The sequence below is a fragment of the Thamnophis elegans genome, chromosome Z, assembly GCF_009769535.1.
Source record: "Thamnophis elegans isolate rThaEle1 chromosome Z, rThaEle1.pri, whole genome shotgun sequence".
NCBI classification, from domain to species: domain Eukaryota; kingdom Metazoa; phylum Chordata; class Lepidosauria; order Squamata; family Colubridae; genus Thamnophis; species Thamnophis elegans.
This window is the reverse complement of record NC_045558.1, coordinates 37,503,851-37,521,186: the sequence shown is the minus strand read 5'-3', so window position 1 is coordinate 37,521,186 and position 17,336 is coordinate 37,503,851. Positions and strand designations below refer to the sequence as shown.

The 17,336-nt window shown below is 37.0% G+C and overlaps 1 protein-coding gene across 3 annotated transcripts in view; it reads right to left on the bottom strand.

Moving 5' to 3' along the window:
* Positions 1-807: 807 nt before the first annotated feature.
* BZW2 (basic leucine zipper and W2 domains 2) overlaps positions 808-17,336 on the bottom strand; it is a 40,046-nt gene continuing 23,517 nt past the window's right edge. For 2 of the 3 annotated variants that reach the window (XM_032237565.1, XM_032237566.1), the window contains 5 exons: positions 12,699-12,869; positions 11,288-11,434; positions 9,951-10,089; positions 4,758-4,880; positions 808-1,692 (listed from right to left, as the gene is read on the bottom strand). In XM_032237565.1, the coding sequence (XP_032093456.1) occupies positions 1,655-1,692; positions 4,758-4,880; positions 9,951-10,089; positions 11,288-11,434; positions 12,699-12,869 (618 nt within the window). In that variant the 3' untranslated portion in view covers positions 808-1,654. The remainder of the gene's footprint in view (positions 1,693-4,757; positions 4,881-9,950; positions 10,090-11,287; positions 11,435-12,698; positions 12,870-17,336) is intronic. The other variant, XM_032237568.1, reaches the window with a different exon arrangement.

Sequence of the window (17,336 nt, the reverse complement as noted above, 5' to 3'; positions counted from 1 at the left end):
ATATATATAAATATATATAAAAAGGGGATACTTTTTTAAAATCATTTATCATACATATTTGCAATTACCTTGTTAATTTAGACTTCATAGTTCAGGAGTAAATATAAAACTGATCTCTATCCTCCTTACTTTGAGGTATAAAATTTAGTTCGCTATCTAGTTACACAAATCTGCTTTTATATGGGTAAGTAACAGCATAATGCTAAAATGGGTAGGATAACAAACGTGTGTCCTCCATCTTTGTTCAATTTATGTCAAACTAGGTAGCATGATTAACAAACAGGGATGATAGGATTAGAATCCAACAATATCTGGAGAATCAACTTTTTGCATTTCTATTTAGAAAGAAATAATTCTTCCTACAAAAAAGAAAAAAGGAACTTTTTTTTAAAAAAACAGCATTCTAATACAGATAATTTCCTCTGCTTGAGTGCAAAATGTCCATTGCTAGCCAAGACAGTTAAATTTTCTTGCCACAGATATTAAACCAATCACTGCAGTTGTCAAACTGTTAATATGGTTGCTAAGTGAATCTGGCTTCCCCATTGACTTTGCTTGCAGAAGCTCACAAAAGATGGTCACATAATCCAGGAGCACTGCAATTGTCATAAATACATGCCAGTTGCCCAGTGTCCGAATTTTGATCACGTGACCATGGAGCTTATATGAAAATTGGTCATAAGTAACTTTTTTCACTGCTACTGTAATTTCGAACAGTCACTAAACAAATGATTGTAAGTCGATAATTTGCATTCAAGATATTTTTAAAATCTACCCGGTTATTAAACACAGGACCTCTTCAATTGATTGAAAATTATTTTAATTGGTTAATATAACCACTGAGTCAATTAAACAGGTCTTAAACCCCCTTTTTGTGATTTATCACTGTTTTGTGTAAGAACAGTCACATAACTGTTTAAAAAAAAAAGAAAACAGGATCCAGGTTAATGTAGATATCTTAGGGCTGGATAGGTGTTACCTATACACACACGGCACGCTGGCTTTCCTTTGGTTTATTACAGCTTTTTTATGTGGAATATCTCATTAACCCAGGAGGTTTCTGCCCCAGCATCAAATATTCCTGGAGGCATCAACCTCAAATCTGGAAACATTCCACATTGGTAGTGTACAGAGTGGGTTATACTAAGAAGAAGCTTGCCATATGGATAAGGTAATGTTCTTTGAATAATTCTGCTGTAAAAGTTCAGCAGTAGTTTATTTCCACACTAACCACTTCTAAACAAAATGTCTGGAAACATGAATATACAAAATCCATTTAATTAAAAAAAAATCTTAGTGATGTTGACTCACATACACAAGCAAATACTGAACTAAGTATAGATATTTAAAAAAAAAACCTTTATCGGCAGAAAATGAAGTACCTGAAAAAGTTCTTAAGCTTTTAATCACAATTTCCCTAATTGTCTCTTTTGCTGAATGCCATTGTCTACATGGCATACGGCTTGCCAAAAGAGGCTCATGTATAGCAACGATAATGCTTTTTATTTATTTATTTTATTTTTCTAAACAAACGAATGAAGGAAAAAAAATCTAGCCTAAAGTTTCAATATGACACTGAAGGAACAACCTTGCTTGAATAGTACAAAATTATGAAAGAGCAGCCAGCTGTAATCTTGTCTGGTTTGTGCTTTGTTTAGCCATCTTGATTTTCATCCCCTTCAGATTCAGATTCTATAAACAGAGAGAAAAATAATAAGTTTCTTATAGCTTTAAAAACACTACACACACACACACACACAACTCACACACTCACACACACTTTTCCATAAATAAATTACCCACAAGCCAAAAGAAGGACGTTGAAAGTGAGAAGCATTTATTTTAATCAGTGGCATAAATGGTCTCTATTGTCAAGAATAAGCTTCTTCACGCTGGATATTTCGTATGTTTCTCATTAAGTTGTGCTAATGGCCATGTTGAATTTAACATCCAATACATGTGGTGAGCATCCGGCAGGGCAAAATAGACCTACGAATACACTGATGGAGTCTGGACTATAAATTAATCATGAACAAAGATTAAAAGTAAACCTCATTATAGGGACCTTCTTAAGGGGAAATAGGAAAAAATTGGGAAGGAGAGACTATAACTGCTACATCTCATGATACACAAAGTGTAGCAGTTGTACTCTCTCCTTCCCAATTTTTCCTATTGAAATGTTTTATAATTTTATCAGAAATGTAAAAGTTACAATTATCAGTGCTGACAATCATCTCCCAAAATAAAAATAGTAATAAACCTGGACATGGCATTACTTTGCCACTATTCCTACTAATATCTTTCAGGTTTTGAAGGCCACAAAAATCTCCCTGGTCCATGAAAAACAAAACTAACAAGACTATATCTCATACCATCAACCCTACAGTGCCAATGTCTGGCTGTTTTATCAACATTTCTTGAAAGAAATGGCTGTGAGCCCTATTTGTCTTTCCATAAAATTGCAACAGACTAAGGCAAGGTTTCCCCAATGTGAATGACATGCGCAGATTCCAACTATCTTTAGGACTCAGCATTGAAACCTATTCCCCCATCACTAAGCCAATCCTATCTCCCTGCCTGCCTCTGCTTCTTTCTTGGAAAGGAAGGACAAAGACTGCTGCTTCCCTGTGTTGTTGTAAAGAAACAAAACTGTCATGAAACAGTGCCTTCCTCCTTTTCATTGTATTTATTCTTACTTTGCAAGACCATTTTCCTTGATTTTCAAATAAAATACTACCTAAGATGGTGCAATTAAAGACATACAAACAAGGCAACAACAAAAAGCAGGAATGCTGCTGTTCATTTATTTGTGAAAAGCCCAACATGTGAAGTTTAGATGGGTTTTACTTTAATATTTCTTGCCGTGGCTCGCTTACTGCTTATCCAATTATTATATTATATGTGAGTATATCTGTTTTTTTAAAAAATTACATGATTCAGTCTCTTTTTCGAGATGTTACTTCAGTCAACTATTTAAAAAAAAACAAGATGGAAAAATTACTAAAAATTTATAGGAATTGATTAAGCAAATATTTTAATTCTGAAGGCAAAATACGAATTCATGATTACAACCTGCCACCCATGTGTTGGTTATATTGAATTAGACTTCAAGGGGATTTGTTTTATGATTTTTCAACAGGATACAAAAAAACCTTCTCCATGAGAAGCTACTATATGAAGTTGAAGAATGAAATCAACCACAATAAAAAAATGTCTTATTAACTATTGGTAAATATACGGGACAGCTGAGGCATCAAACATCTGTTCTTTCATTTATGACTGTATGCACAATGGAACTAGCCATAGTTTTTGATTTAAAAGCAGAAGTAGGCAACCTTGCAATTTTTACTACAAAATATTCAGCATTTCAACTCAAATGATATCCAATGAATAAGGTGATAAACACTCAGTTTCAGTGAAGCAATAGTGAAAGAAGGATGATGCTGAATTTAAGCTGCCACTTCCTCAAAGAATAAACACAGATAAATGCTATGTTATGCTTTTCCACTTTGTTAATTTGAAGTGCCATCCTCCAGTGTATGTGTACACACACACACACACACAAAATATACTGTATGTGTTTAAGTGGATATGCACATACGAAACACCTCTTTTTAAAAGAATGTTAAGCAGCCAATCCCCCCCCCCCTCCCCGGCTTATGGGGCTGCTTCAGAAACTAATCCAAACTATCTCCATTTCACCCTGTAAAATGACATGGCTGGGCATGGCTGTACATCATATAAAGATAAACAGGAACACCTTTGGAAAATCAAGTATGAACCTATAAAAAGACATTGTTGCGTGCTATGCATTTCAAAGCACTTTTTGTGAAAAATTTGCAGAATTCTAATATATACTTTAGAAATTCCAATAAAGAGCATGGATAGTGTGTATGTATAGGTGAGTATATGAAAAAGAGAGTAAGATATTGAGAGACAAAGAAAGATAAATAATATTAAACATCTATAAAATAAGGTAGACATTGGTTCTGTGAACCTCAGAGAGCAGCTGTCATTTTCACATTCACAATGGTCACATACAGGTTTACACACTTTCCTCTCCCTGCCTCCAGAAACCAGAAAAGAAAAAATAAGGTATGGAAATGAGGAAAGTGGAAAGAAGCTATTCAGACAAGACAAGACAAGGCAAGGCAAGGCAAGATGAGAATGGGAAGAAAGAAAAGAGAGTAAAAAACCTCCTTTAGAATTCATAGAAAGAACTAAATTCATCAACAGAGGAGATAAGTAATCTATCTATGTGCTGATCATTTGAAGGGATAACAATAGCATGCAGCTCATCTATAATAACAATGTCAAACATCTCACTTAAATTAAACACCAACTAAATATTTGCAAATGTATTATATATATAAAGTGACAGCAGTTATTTAAACATTTTGGTACAGAGACTAGACCAAAAATATCATAGGAAGCTCAACTCTTTTGAATTAAATTATTAACCTCACTTGCTGATATTACTAGACAAAACTTTATAACCGTACCCAGCAGTGATAGACACTGAACCCAAAACTTCCTATGTGCGAGCAAGATTCTCCTCTTGATTCAAGTGTCACCCAGGGATTAGCCAATGTGTAACCTGACTAGCCAATGAATAACCTATTTAAGCTTATTCAGTTTGGCCAATGGATAATCCAAAAGATTTTGTTCTGTGGACCAAAGAATCTCAGAGCTCCAGATAAGCAAAGAACATCTCATGTAATTCAAAATTTAATTTAATTTTTTAATTTAAAAATTACCTTCTTCAGCATTTTGCAGCCATTCCACAAACTTCTTCATCTGATCAAGAAACACACTTTTGCCTTTAGAAAGATGTGCCTCTTTGTACCATTTTAAAATGGCTTCTTCACTTAGTACATCAGCTGAAATTCAAATTCAGAAAAATAACCATTAGTAATATTTCTGGGTAAAGGGTTGAACTATACAAGTAATCTTCTGCTAACTATGAAAATTGAACTCAAACTTTCCATTGCTAAGCAGACAGTGGTTAAGTGAAATGTGCCCCATTTTATAACCTATTTTTGCCACAGTTCTTAAACACTGTGGCTAAATGAATTTGTTAAGTGAATCTGGCTGGGAAACTTACAAATGAGACACTGCAACTCCTAAATATGCACCCAAATTTTGATCATGTGACTGGAGATGATGCAACAATCATGTGTAAAACAGTTGTAAGTAACTTTTTTGTGCTTTGTAATATCAAATGTTTACTAAACAAATGAAATAATTTTACTACTGTGGACAGAGACAAATAACAAGGCTTCAGCTGGACATTAAGATATGAAGGAAACAAAGATTCAGATGTACAGTACTCCAGAGGAGGAAAATGAACTAGAGGGAAACAAGTCTAATTAAAAGAGCTGTAGAAAGATCTGTTTACAGTATATTGTGCATCATTTGCTTAGAAATGAAGAGATCTTAGATTATAAAGGAGCACAAAAGTGAAACATGCCACCTAGAGGAATTCAGAGGCCAATTGATTTCCCTCTTTATTTGAAAAAGTCTGATTGTAACTTTTGTATGCTTTTTACATATAACCTTTTGCAAAATAAGATTTTGCCTCAATTAAGCAATCATCTTTGAACATCTTTCAAGCTTACATTTTGGAATAGTAAGTTAAAGATGACTGCACGGCTATTTTAAATGCTTCTAAATTTTGATGAACTTTTACAGGATATGGTAATCCCCCAGTAACTCTTAGAGAATCAGCACTTGGAACAAAGCATGCAAACAGAGACACTGAGAGAATAACATTTTAGAGATTGCCATCTATTACATTTCCAAGGAAGAGCAATAGACATGCAAGAAAAGACATCTAGCAAAATAAGCTGTGAAAAATTGGCATGCTTTCTGATTTGCAAAACTAAAGTGTAAGTCAACATAAATTATGTTTGCTTCTATATGGCTGGAGGATAAGAGCCAAGAATACCAAATTAGTTGGCAGGGTTTATCCTTTAAAGCTGAATATGCAATAGTTGTAAATGAAGAGTAGTACAGAATATATTCTAGCCAAACTATAATTTACAGAAATTAGAAATTTGATGAAATTATTGAAGTCAGACGATTTGATTTATGAATAATGGGAATCAATAAAAATGTTTAATTTAATAATTTTAAAAATAATACATTCCACAAAATAAATGTTTCCAATTAAGCTAATTGGAAAGAAATTTAGAAATCACATCTTCACATAACACCATAATTTATCTGTAGAATTCATTAGTACAAGACATGTTAAGAGCCATTAACTTAATATGTTTGAAAGAACATTGAATCTATTATATGAAGGTCTGTGAAAGTTTACCAGCTCACATTTCAAATATGAATTACAAGGGAAAAAGGGAAAAGAAAGAAATTTCTTCATTTCCTGCTAATAAGCACCTCAGAAGTATCCAGTTGGCCACTATGAACACAAAATGGCAGAATAACATGGATCTTGATATGGCCATAAGAGCTATTGTTATATTCTGAACTTCTTTCATTCTTAAGAGATTCAGGTGAAAAAGGGGGAAGGAATATGGGTTTCACATTGAGTTAAAGAATAAGATAGTGGCTTAATAAAATATTTTTTCCAGTAAAGGAAGAATAGACTTATTGACAACAAACAAACAAAAAAATCATTCAATTTAAAGTGGTCATTATTCAAAATAATACAAACAAAACTATTCTGAAATTGTTCGACAGAAACTATTTCCCCCTTCAAGTATTTATAGCAGCAATCCTAGTGAAATCCAACCAAAGAATTTTGGTTTCCAAGACAACTAATCCAAGATCAATGCGAACACAATTCTTAAATAAAACTGAAAATGGGAAAAGGAAGAAATCCAATAATTTAGCCAAAGAATTGACTGCTTTCATGTAAGCTTTTTGAACGAAAAATAAACTGCTTGTTCCTTTTGGAAAACTCTTCCCATGAATTATAGGCTGTTTAATATTTCTAATACCCATGTTCAATTTTCAGATCCTTGTAGCTGTGCCTGAATGCAAGTTCAGATCAGCAGCAGAGAAGCAACAACAAAAAAAAACCTGCCTTGATTTCAGTTCTGCATTTTTTATTGCCAGAAACAAATGATAGAAAGCATGCCTACGTCTACTTTTAATCAAATTAATAGGGATACCATCTTGTGGAAGATTACCATGTTCTGGGTACTTCAATTCATTAAATTTTATTACACTACTTGAGGCCTAAAAATATGTCAACTGCAGTCCCTTTTATTTTTTAATTTGATGAATGATCCACAACCATTTAAAAGCCTGATATGACCTATGCCCAAGAAAATTGCAAACACTAGCAATATGCTTAGACAATAGGCTTATGTTATAACCATGATTCTTTGTTAGCTTGGTCTGGGAAATTTTAACTTCTTAAAGAGGACTTACAGTTGTTGACCTTATCTACAGAGTAGTCAGAACAAATCCAAAGGACTATAATATAGGAACAGGAATAGGAATATCCTTTGTTGGCCAAGTGTGATTGAACACACAAAGAATTTGTTTCCAGTGCATAAGTTATCAGTGTACCTACAAGCAACAAATGCATGAGTCTATGATGGCAGCTAAAATTCTGCCCCATATCTTTCTGGAGAGGGTAGCAGAACACTATCTGCTGTGACACCACAAGAAGAGTTGTAGTTATGGTTTCCATTGCATTTTGATGTTTTTTAACATCAAATGGGTTGGAACTGAAACGTTTCTTTGATGTCACTTTTCCCCCTTTCAAATTATCCAAAATTGCACTATGCCTTTGTGCTGCCAAAATTCAGCAGTGCAATCTTGAAGTATTGATGGTTTGTGCAGAGCCCAAAGGACTTCATTCCTTGTGTATCAGATTAGTGTATGCTACATGAATTTACAGATAAATAAGTTTACAGCTATATGAAAAATAAAACAGGAACTAACTATATGAAAAATAAAATAAGAACTAACTTTATCCTCTCATGATGAATATTATTGGCTCACCTGTGGAAATCCTTTTAATAAACAAGCTAGAAACAAAGAGTTTGTCAACTTCTAGCAGATTCTTTGGCATACTAATCAAGACAATGAAATCTTTTCAAATTCATCTTTTCATTCTCATTTCATTTATCATTCTTTTTGTCATTCAGTTTTATTCTAGAATATATTTTACACCTACATAGTGAGAGTTACTTGAATTAGCTGATAGGTAATTCAGTTGATTACGTGATCAAGTCACTAGTCAATTGTAATTAAATCAAAATAGAAACATCAGGTAATGTTTTGATTTTTATTTGAAACCTAATTTTTCTGTAATGCATTTAGATCCAGAGGGGTAATAATAGCCATACTAGTGATTACAGGAAGCGGGAGAACTTTAGTCTCTTGGGTGTTATTATATGATGTATATGTACCAACAAGTAAAATTGCTAGGGAATTCATACACCTTTTGCTAAACATAGTCTGTAGCTGAAAGTAAAGTTTCATTCTAGCTTAGAAAAAAGTTTTTCCATATTGATATTCTGGCAAGACATGTCCTGAGCAACATGCTGGACTTTTGGAAGCTGCTCTGATAAATGCTTAAAGCTTTTACTCTTATGTTAACACTGGTAAAACTGCAAACATTGCATAATATCAAAATCCATAGAAATAGACACTAAGGATGATGAATATGAATTTTCCTGTGGAAAATATTTATACTCCCCCCAGGCCATCACTCTTCTGAGAAAGAATTAAAACATAGCTCTCTACCCTCCCATGGAGTATTGGGGCCCTGAGAGCCCTTCCTTTACCTTTTTAGCTGATTTTTAACTGGGGTCATGTTTTCTCATCTCCTTTTAAATTCATTTTTTTTAAAAAAATAATTCTTAAATGATACTATATTTTTACACTTTATTGGACATATTTTTCAAAAATGTGAAAAATAAAAAATATGATTGGAGTGTAAAAATATATACATAGCTGTCACATTTTATTACTTTTTATATACTGAAATGAAGATTGTATCAAGACCTACTCATTCACAGTTGATCATACAAGAAGGAAACACAATTTAAAAAAAAACCTGATTGCATTTTATGAGTTACTTTAATATCAATGGCTCATAATTTGATCTATTCCTTATACATAATAAGTCTTCATAACTAATTTCTTATTTACATGCTAAAAGATATATATGTAGATGTGTGTGTATGTACAGTATGTATCTATGTGTACATGTGTGTGTATATGTGTGTATTTATGTACTGTATGTGTATGTGTATGTATGTATGTGTATATATATATATACACATTGGTGATGGGGTCCTGTGTTGTTCTGGGTCCTGTGTTGGTTTTTGTGGCTGGGACTCGTTTATTGACTAGGTTTATTAACTTACTCTCTTTTTCAGCACCTTAAAGCAACAGGACATGAAATTGATTTTGAAGGAACCAAATTACTCTCCAAAACTGAACACTTCAACAAGAGAATAATTATGGAAGCTACTGAAATAGAGAAACACTCCCACAACATGAATACACATGATGATACTTCCCGCCTACCAGACATCTGGAAACTAGCCCTAGTCAATAAATGAGTCTCAGCCACAAAAACCAACACAGGACCCCATCACCAATTACCCTCACCCAACATGAATTCTATCAACCAATCAAGATGTGACAACACAGCCAACCAATCTGTTTAAAGCAACAAAGCCAACATTCCACACACACACTTATAGAAAATCGGCAGCTCCGATCATGCTTTGCTTGCACAAGCACAAAACCGAAGGCATGAAAGCCAATTGGGTGACTTTAGGCCAGTCACTCTCTCTCAGTCCAGCCCACCTGTCAGATTTGTTATGAAGAAAATAGGAGAAGAAAGGAGTATTAGATACGTTGACTGGTTTGAATTATTTATAAATATAATAAAGATGGGATAAAAAAATCTAAGCAATAAAAATAACTCTGAAATAAAAAATATAGATAAAAGAAAGTACCTTTATAAAAGAGCACCACGATCTTCTGAAAGGCTTTCATAAAGTGGATGTTATCATAACAATATTCCTGAACTTTCTGAAGAAGGATCAACTCTGACTGGCCTTGGGTACTGAACACTGCCAGTAAAGGTGCATATTGCTAAAACAATAAAGGAGAAATTGGGTTAGTTATTACAGATAAATACCAAGGAGAATATTATCCAAATGTTTCAAAGGCTACAGAAGTTTATTTTGCAATATTTTCAATACAGGTAGTCCTCGACTTGCAACTCAATTGTTGAAAGTTACAATGAAAAAAGTGACATGACCATTTTTCACATTTACAACCCTTGTAGCAGTCCCATGATCATGTGATCAAAATTCAGATGCCTGGCAACTAGCTCATACTTATGATGGTTGCTGTGTCACAAGGTCATGTGATCACCGTTTGCGATCTTCTGACAAGCAAAATCAATAGGGAAGCTAGATTCACTTAACAACTGTGTTATTAACTTATCAACTGCAGCGATTCACTTAACAACTGTGGCAATAGTTTCTAAATAGGGGAAAAATTCACTTAATGAATATCTCATTTAACAACAGAAATGTTGGACTCAATAGTGGTCATAAGTTAAGGAATACCTATATTGAAGGGTTTAATTTTTTTAGTGCATTTTATGTTGGCTTAAGTGGCTTTTAGATACTCTTACAAAATATAAACTCAGAAGGTGGGTAATAAGTGGCTGTATGCACACATAGATATTCACAAACGTATTTTCTTTATTCCCATTTCTTTATTTTCAGTACAGCATAAGAATTCCACTGAAATTGAAATAGTATAGTATAGTAAAATTAAGCTTCTATCAACTAGTTAGCTTGAATGGTGTACAAATCATCCCATTTATTGGGATATAGAGTATATCCCATACCTCTCACAATTAGCAATAATAAATAAACAGGTAAAGGTTTCCCTTGTCCAGTCATGCCTGACTCTAAGAGTGGTGAGTTCGCTGTTTCCCAGCTGAAAAAGCTAGTGTTGTCTCATGACGCTTCCGTGATCATGTGATTGGCATGACTATACAGCAAAGGCACACAAAATGCTGTTACATGAAGTAACACCTATTTATCTGCTTGCATTTGCATCCTTTCAAACTGGTAGGTGGGTAGGAGAACAGGAGCTCACTTCACCATGCACTACCTAGATGCCAATCTTCCAGTTGACAAGCCCAAAATTTTAACTGCTAGGCCACTGTGCCTCTTTCTTAGCAATCATACTTCTATTCAAACAGCTGCTTACACAGCTAGCTTTAGGATTCAAACAAGTGTTCTCAATGTACTAACATTTTCCGCATGCTCACCTTCAGATGCTTAAGTGCTTGTTCTGCAACCAGTTCTTCTTTCTTGTTCCATTCAACAGCATTCATTACACAACTCCACAGGAGTCCAATCACTGCTGGTTCTGGCAGATCATTTCTTTTCATTTCTTCTTTTACATAAAGCACCATCTAGAATGGGAAGTTTAAAAACATAAAAAAACATCATTTTTCAAGCCATTACCTTAAATAACACTGCCCTATCTGCCACCAATGCCTTTCAATAAGGGTATTTTTGCATTTTTCTTTTGATCCCATTCTCAGTGGTATATGGAGAAAATAGAGAAACCAAGAAAAATACATAAAGAAGGAGGAAGCATATCATATTCCTGTATGTCTTTGATTTGGTTTTGTATGATTGTGTTCATACACCAGATTCACTCCACAGGAAATGTTCAACTGCATAAACTAAAAGAAAATTCACTGCATTTTTATTCTCACATAGTGAGTGAGAATACCTACAGCTGTTAAACCTCATAGGGGGAGCCAGCTTTATTTCCTTGATAAAGGAATTCCTTACTAAAGGAATTTTCTTCATATGATATGCTAAACTATTCCATCTCTTTGATAAAGATTATCCAGTCAGTCCAAGTCCAGGAATGTCACTTTTTCACCCATTCTCATTTAACTACAACTGTTCTCTTGCATTGTAAGCAGTGACTCAGTCTTTTTTTTTTTTTTTTTTTTAAATCTATTTTATTCATTTTCACATTCCATTTTACAATCACTTATATACAGGGTATTTGCTATAAAAGAAAAAAAATATAAAAAATATAAAAAAAAATAAAAAAGAAAACACAACTCATCATTCACAACCCCACCTGACACTTCCATCCTTCATACACCCCATCTACCCCCTCCAAGACTCAGTTTTGTTACAAGTCAATAACTGCAACAATAGATAGCATCAGCAATATCTTACAAGAGCTCTACTCCAAGTCCAAAACTGGGAGGGAGAGCTAAGTACGGAGCAACACAGACTATTCTGAGATATGCTCAGTTGCCTCTCCACAGAGATGCATTTGAGTATTTTTTTCCACTGGAGACTAAAATTTAAAATTTAAAATGTTAAAATTTATTTTTGTTAGATAGCACCCAATGTTCAAGTTTATCAGTTCATTGTGTATCTTAAGTCTGTCGTCCGGAGTGTTGGTTATTCCTGCTAGCTTGGTATTTAGTTAAAATTTAACTAAAATTGAGCCTACAATTACTTATGCCTAGGCTTACATGATTAACTTTTATGCATGCAAACCCTTATGAAAATCAGAGCAATAATATCAACTGTCCATGGAACAAGCATTACATGAAGCTATTCTGTTCTTAAGCGAAACATTTTATTTTTCTATCGTGGCGTTGTCTTTATGTGGCTTAAATAAGAGAAAAACTATTTTTCCACCTCTTTAATTGGACATTCTTGAGAAAGACGTTCCTGGAGTTCTCTTTGTAGTTCTTTTCGGGTCCCCAATGATTGCTGGACTCTAAGGAAATCTGAAAGCTCTTTTAGGCCAGCATCTGTGAAATATTTGGCAAAATGGTCCACATTCTGCCGGTTGGCTGGAAACAGTTCCTAGAATAGAGTAATAATAAAAAAAAAGAATATTATTTATTTTTGTAATGTCATTTTAAATCCTGTTCAGAATCATAAATAATCTGAGAGATGGGGGAAGATTGCATGCCGTATACATCCTTACACACTTGCATAAAAAATCATTAAGTTGCAGAAAGAGACAAATTGCCACAATTCAAAAACAGCACATGGGGAATTACTGAGCGTAACTGCTAGTTATTTGGGTAACTCTCAACAGTTTATCTGGAGGATTAAAGCACTTTAAACAGCAGAAGGGATTAAAGAAAGGAAATTGACATATGGGCCAGCAACCATTCTGGCCAGAAACCATTTGAATAATCCAAACTATTTTCCAGATTACTACGATGGAATGTAGTAGGTGTGAATGTAGAAAGCTCAGTCAAACAGTGAGAGAAAGAGGTGAAGACAGCCTTCCCTAATGGTTCTCAAAGTGTATGCGTATTAGCCATATGATGAGTTACGCATGTAGCCAATCTTTTGTGGTTGGTCAATAAGCAAATGGCACAGTTGTAAAGCAATCACCATTAAGTGAATGCCTCAGTCATTAAGCAAACCAATGGTTCCCTAGGAGCTGATTTTGCCAAAAATTGGAACTAAATGTCAGTTTTCTGCAAAAAACAAAACATGGTCATGTGACCATGGAATGCTGCAAATGGCCATAAATATAGTCCCATTTGCTGATCACCCATCATGTGGTCATATGACTGTGGGAAGAGCATGACAACATCACAACCAGACTGCAAGTACACTTGGGAGGTCCATTATAACCTTGAGAGCTCACTAAGTAACTGGTCAGAAATCAAGAACTACCTGCATGCTTATTTTAGAATAAATCCAAGAAACTATTTATTTTGAAGTATTAATCAGATTAGTTTGCATTACTGTCTATGTGAATCTTTTCTTATATTTCTTTTCTTATATTTCAGAATGATCTATTTAACTTGTCATTCTTCTCCTGAAAGCTGAAAATTCCCTGACCAGAATCCAATCCAGATTTTTTTCATAAAGAAATTCTTGTATTTCTTTGTATGATTAATCTTAAGTGGCAATTAATTAATTAACTTCTTAAATAGGAAATATAGTGACTGATTAACAGAATAAAGAACCTTTTCATACTAGCAATAGAACAAATTCAAACTAGAGTCTTGGACTTTAAGACAGCTAATTTCAATAAACTTAAAGAGAGGTTGGGAAGGATTCCATGGATGACAATCCTCAAGAGGAAAACAACTCAAGAAGCTTGGGAAATTTTGAAAACTGAGATTATAAAACCCCAGTCAAGCACAATACCAATGAAGAAGAAAAATAACAGCTCTCAAAAGAAACCAGCATGGCTGCATAAAGAACTCGCTAACAAATTGAAAGACAAAAAGGATAAGTATAAAAAGTGGAAAGAGGGCCACATAACTAAGGCAGAATATCAGCAAATAGTCTGAGCCTGTGAAGATGGAGGAAAACTAAGACTCACAATGAAGAAAGGCTTGTGACAAGTAGAATGGTGGTCTTATTTACAGATACAATCAAGGTTTGCACAGGATAGGGAAGAAGGAAGGTATTGCCAATGATTACACAATATTAGATAAACTTTTGATACAGACGGAAAACAGGTTGATCGAAGTGTTGTATAGATTTTTGTTGGAACATAAGCTAGAGGAGGAACATGTCAAAGAAACTATGGTCGCCTAGGCGAAAAATTTCAATTATAATGTGGAATTGGCTAAGTAGGAAAAACTTTGGATACTTAATCAGAAACTAACAATGGCTATGGAGTATAAAGAAAATCTTTATAAGATGTTCTACAGATGGCGTCTCCCCCCCAGCACGGCTCTCCAAAATGTTTAAAAATCTGGCCCCAAATTGTTGGAAGTGTAAAAAAACACCAGGCACTTTTTATCATATGTGGTAGACATGCAATGAGGCAAAAAAATATTGGAAGATGATTCAATAATGGTTAGAACAAATGGTGGGAGACCAAATTCTGTTTAAACCAGAAATTTTTCTCCTAGGTATAATACCGGAAGGATTTAAGAAAGATACACTCTATCTAATTATACATGTACTAACTAACTGCAGCGTGCATAACTTATGCACAATATTGGAAAAAAGAAAATACGCCATCAGAGCTAGATATAATTAGAAAAGTGTTGGCCTGTGCAGAAGCAGATAGGCTCACTCTTGAACTTAAAAATAAAGGGGAATCAGAATATTTTGAAGTCTGGAACAGATTTTATGATTGGTATAGGACAAGGTGACAAGTCTGGAACAAACTGTATATATTGTGATTGGACAGAAGGATAGACAATGTATTAAGTTGGCTAATAGTTAATGGTTGAGACTAGTTGTGACAAAACTAGTGGTTGAGGGGACCAGAGACACGGGAGAGGGTCGGAGTATTACGGTCGTAACAGGGAGGGGCAGATATGGCGGGGACTTTAGGGCAAGCCATTACCGGGGAAGGAGGGTTCGCTACATTACAGAGATCCCTCCTTCCGGCCCTATGAGTCCCACTCCGAGACCAGATGGCGCAAGTAGTCAGGACCCTGGACTCAGGCTGCTGTCGCTAAATGCCAGGTCTGTGGTACATAAAACTCCTCTCGTCCGGGACTTAATTTTAGACGAGAGGGCAGACCTGGCATGTATTACTGAAACCTGGCTGGGCCCAGAGGGAGGAGTCCCCCTTGTAGAGCTGTGCCCAGAAGGATTTCAGGTGCTGCACCAGCCGAGAGCCCAGGGAAGGGGTGGGGGTGTGGCCATTGTTATCCGGGAGTCGTTAGCTCCTCGTAGGGTCCCTGCTCCGGAGCTTGTCGGGTGTGAGTCTCTGCTGATAAAGTTGGACCTCAAGGGTCAAGTGGGTCTGCTGTTAACGTACCTGCCTCCCAAAAGCGTTGCAGCAGCCCTCCCCTCGCTCCTCGAGTCGGTAGCCGAGCTGGCAATTGAGTTCTCCAGGCTTATGGTCCTGGGGGACTTTAATTTGCCATCGCTCGGTGAACACTCTGATGGGGCGCAGGAGTTCATGGCTTCCATGACAGCCATGGGCTTGACCCAAGTAATCCGGGGCCCAACCCATTCAGCGGGTCACATGCTCGACCTCGTATTCCTCTCGGAGCAGTGGATTTGTGATCTTGGTCTGAGGGGTAACGACATCATACCCCTGTCGTGGTCAGACCACTGCCTACTGAGGCTTGACTTCCGGAGACCAAACCCCCACTGTAGGGAGGAGGAACCGACCAGGTGGTTCCGCCCCAGGCGACTTATGGAGCCGTTAAGGTTCCAGACGGAGCTTGGGGTCATTCCTGATACTCTCGCCCACAGTCCGGTAGAGACTCTGGTTGCTGCTTGGCACTCGGCAGCATCGGAGGCCCTCGACCGGATTGCGCCACTACGGCCCCTCCGAGGCGGCGGATCCCGGAGACCTCCTTGGTTCACCGAGGAACTCCGGGAGATGAAGCGCCGGAGGAGATGCCTAGAGCACCGATGGAGGTCCGATAAGTCCGAATCGAACCGAGCAATGGTAACCACCAGCACCAAGGAATACACCAGGGCACTTAGGGCAGTGAAAAGATCTTATATAGCCACCTTGGTTGCGTCCGCTGAGTCCCGCCCAGCCGCCCTGTTTAGGATAACCCGCTCCCTACTAAATAAGAGGGAAGCGGGGGAACCCTTGCAGGGCAGAGCTGAGGATTATGCCCAATTCTTAGCAGACAAAATTGCTCGGTTTCGGTCGGACTTGGACTCTATCTCTGCAGTTCCAGCCGAGGCACAAGAGGATGAAGTAGACCACCTCTGGGTTGAGTTTCAGGATGTTGCCCCCGGGGATGTGGACAAGGCCATGAGGGCTGTAAGTGCCTCCACCTGTGTACTGGACCCGTGTCCCTCATGGCTGGTTACTAACAGCAGTGAGGTGACACGAGGCTGGATCCAGGCGGTTGTTACCGCCTCTCTTCGGGAGGGGAACTTCCCCGCCGCGTTAAAAGCGGCGGTGGTGAGACCCCTCCTGAAGAAGCCATCTCTGGATCCAGCTGTTCTTAATAACTATCGCCCAGTTTCCAACCTTCCCTTTCTTGGGAAGGTTGTTGAGAAGGTGGTGGCCTTCCAGCTCCAGCGGTCCTTGGAGGAAGCAAGCTATCTTGACCCCTTCCAGTCAGGCTTCAGACCCGGTTACAGCACAGAAACCGCTTTGGTCGCATTGACCGATGATCTTTGGAGAGCCAGAGATGGAGGACATCCCTCCATCCTGGTTCTCCTTGACCTCTCAGCGGCTTTCGATACCATCGACCATGGTATCCTTCTGCGACGACTGCGGGAGGTGGGAGTGGGAGGCACCGTGTTGCGGTGGTTCTCCTCCTACCTCTCGGACAGGTCGCAGTCGGTGTTAGTGGGGGGGGCAGAGATCGACCCCTAGGCCCCTAACATATGGGGTGCCTCAGGGTTCGGTCTTATCCCCCC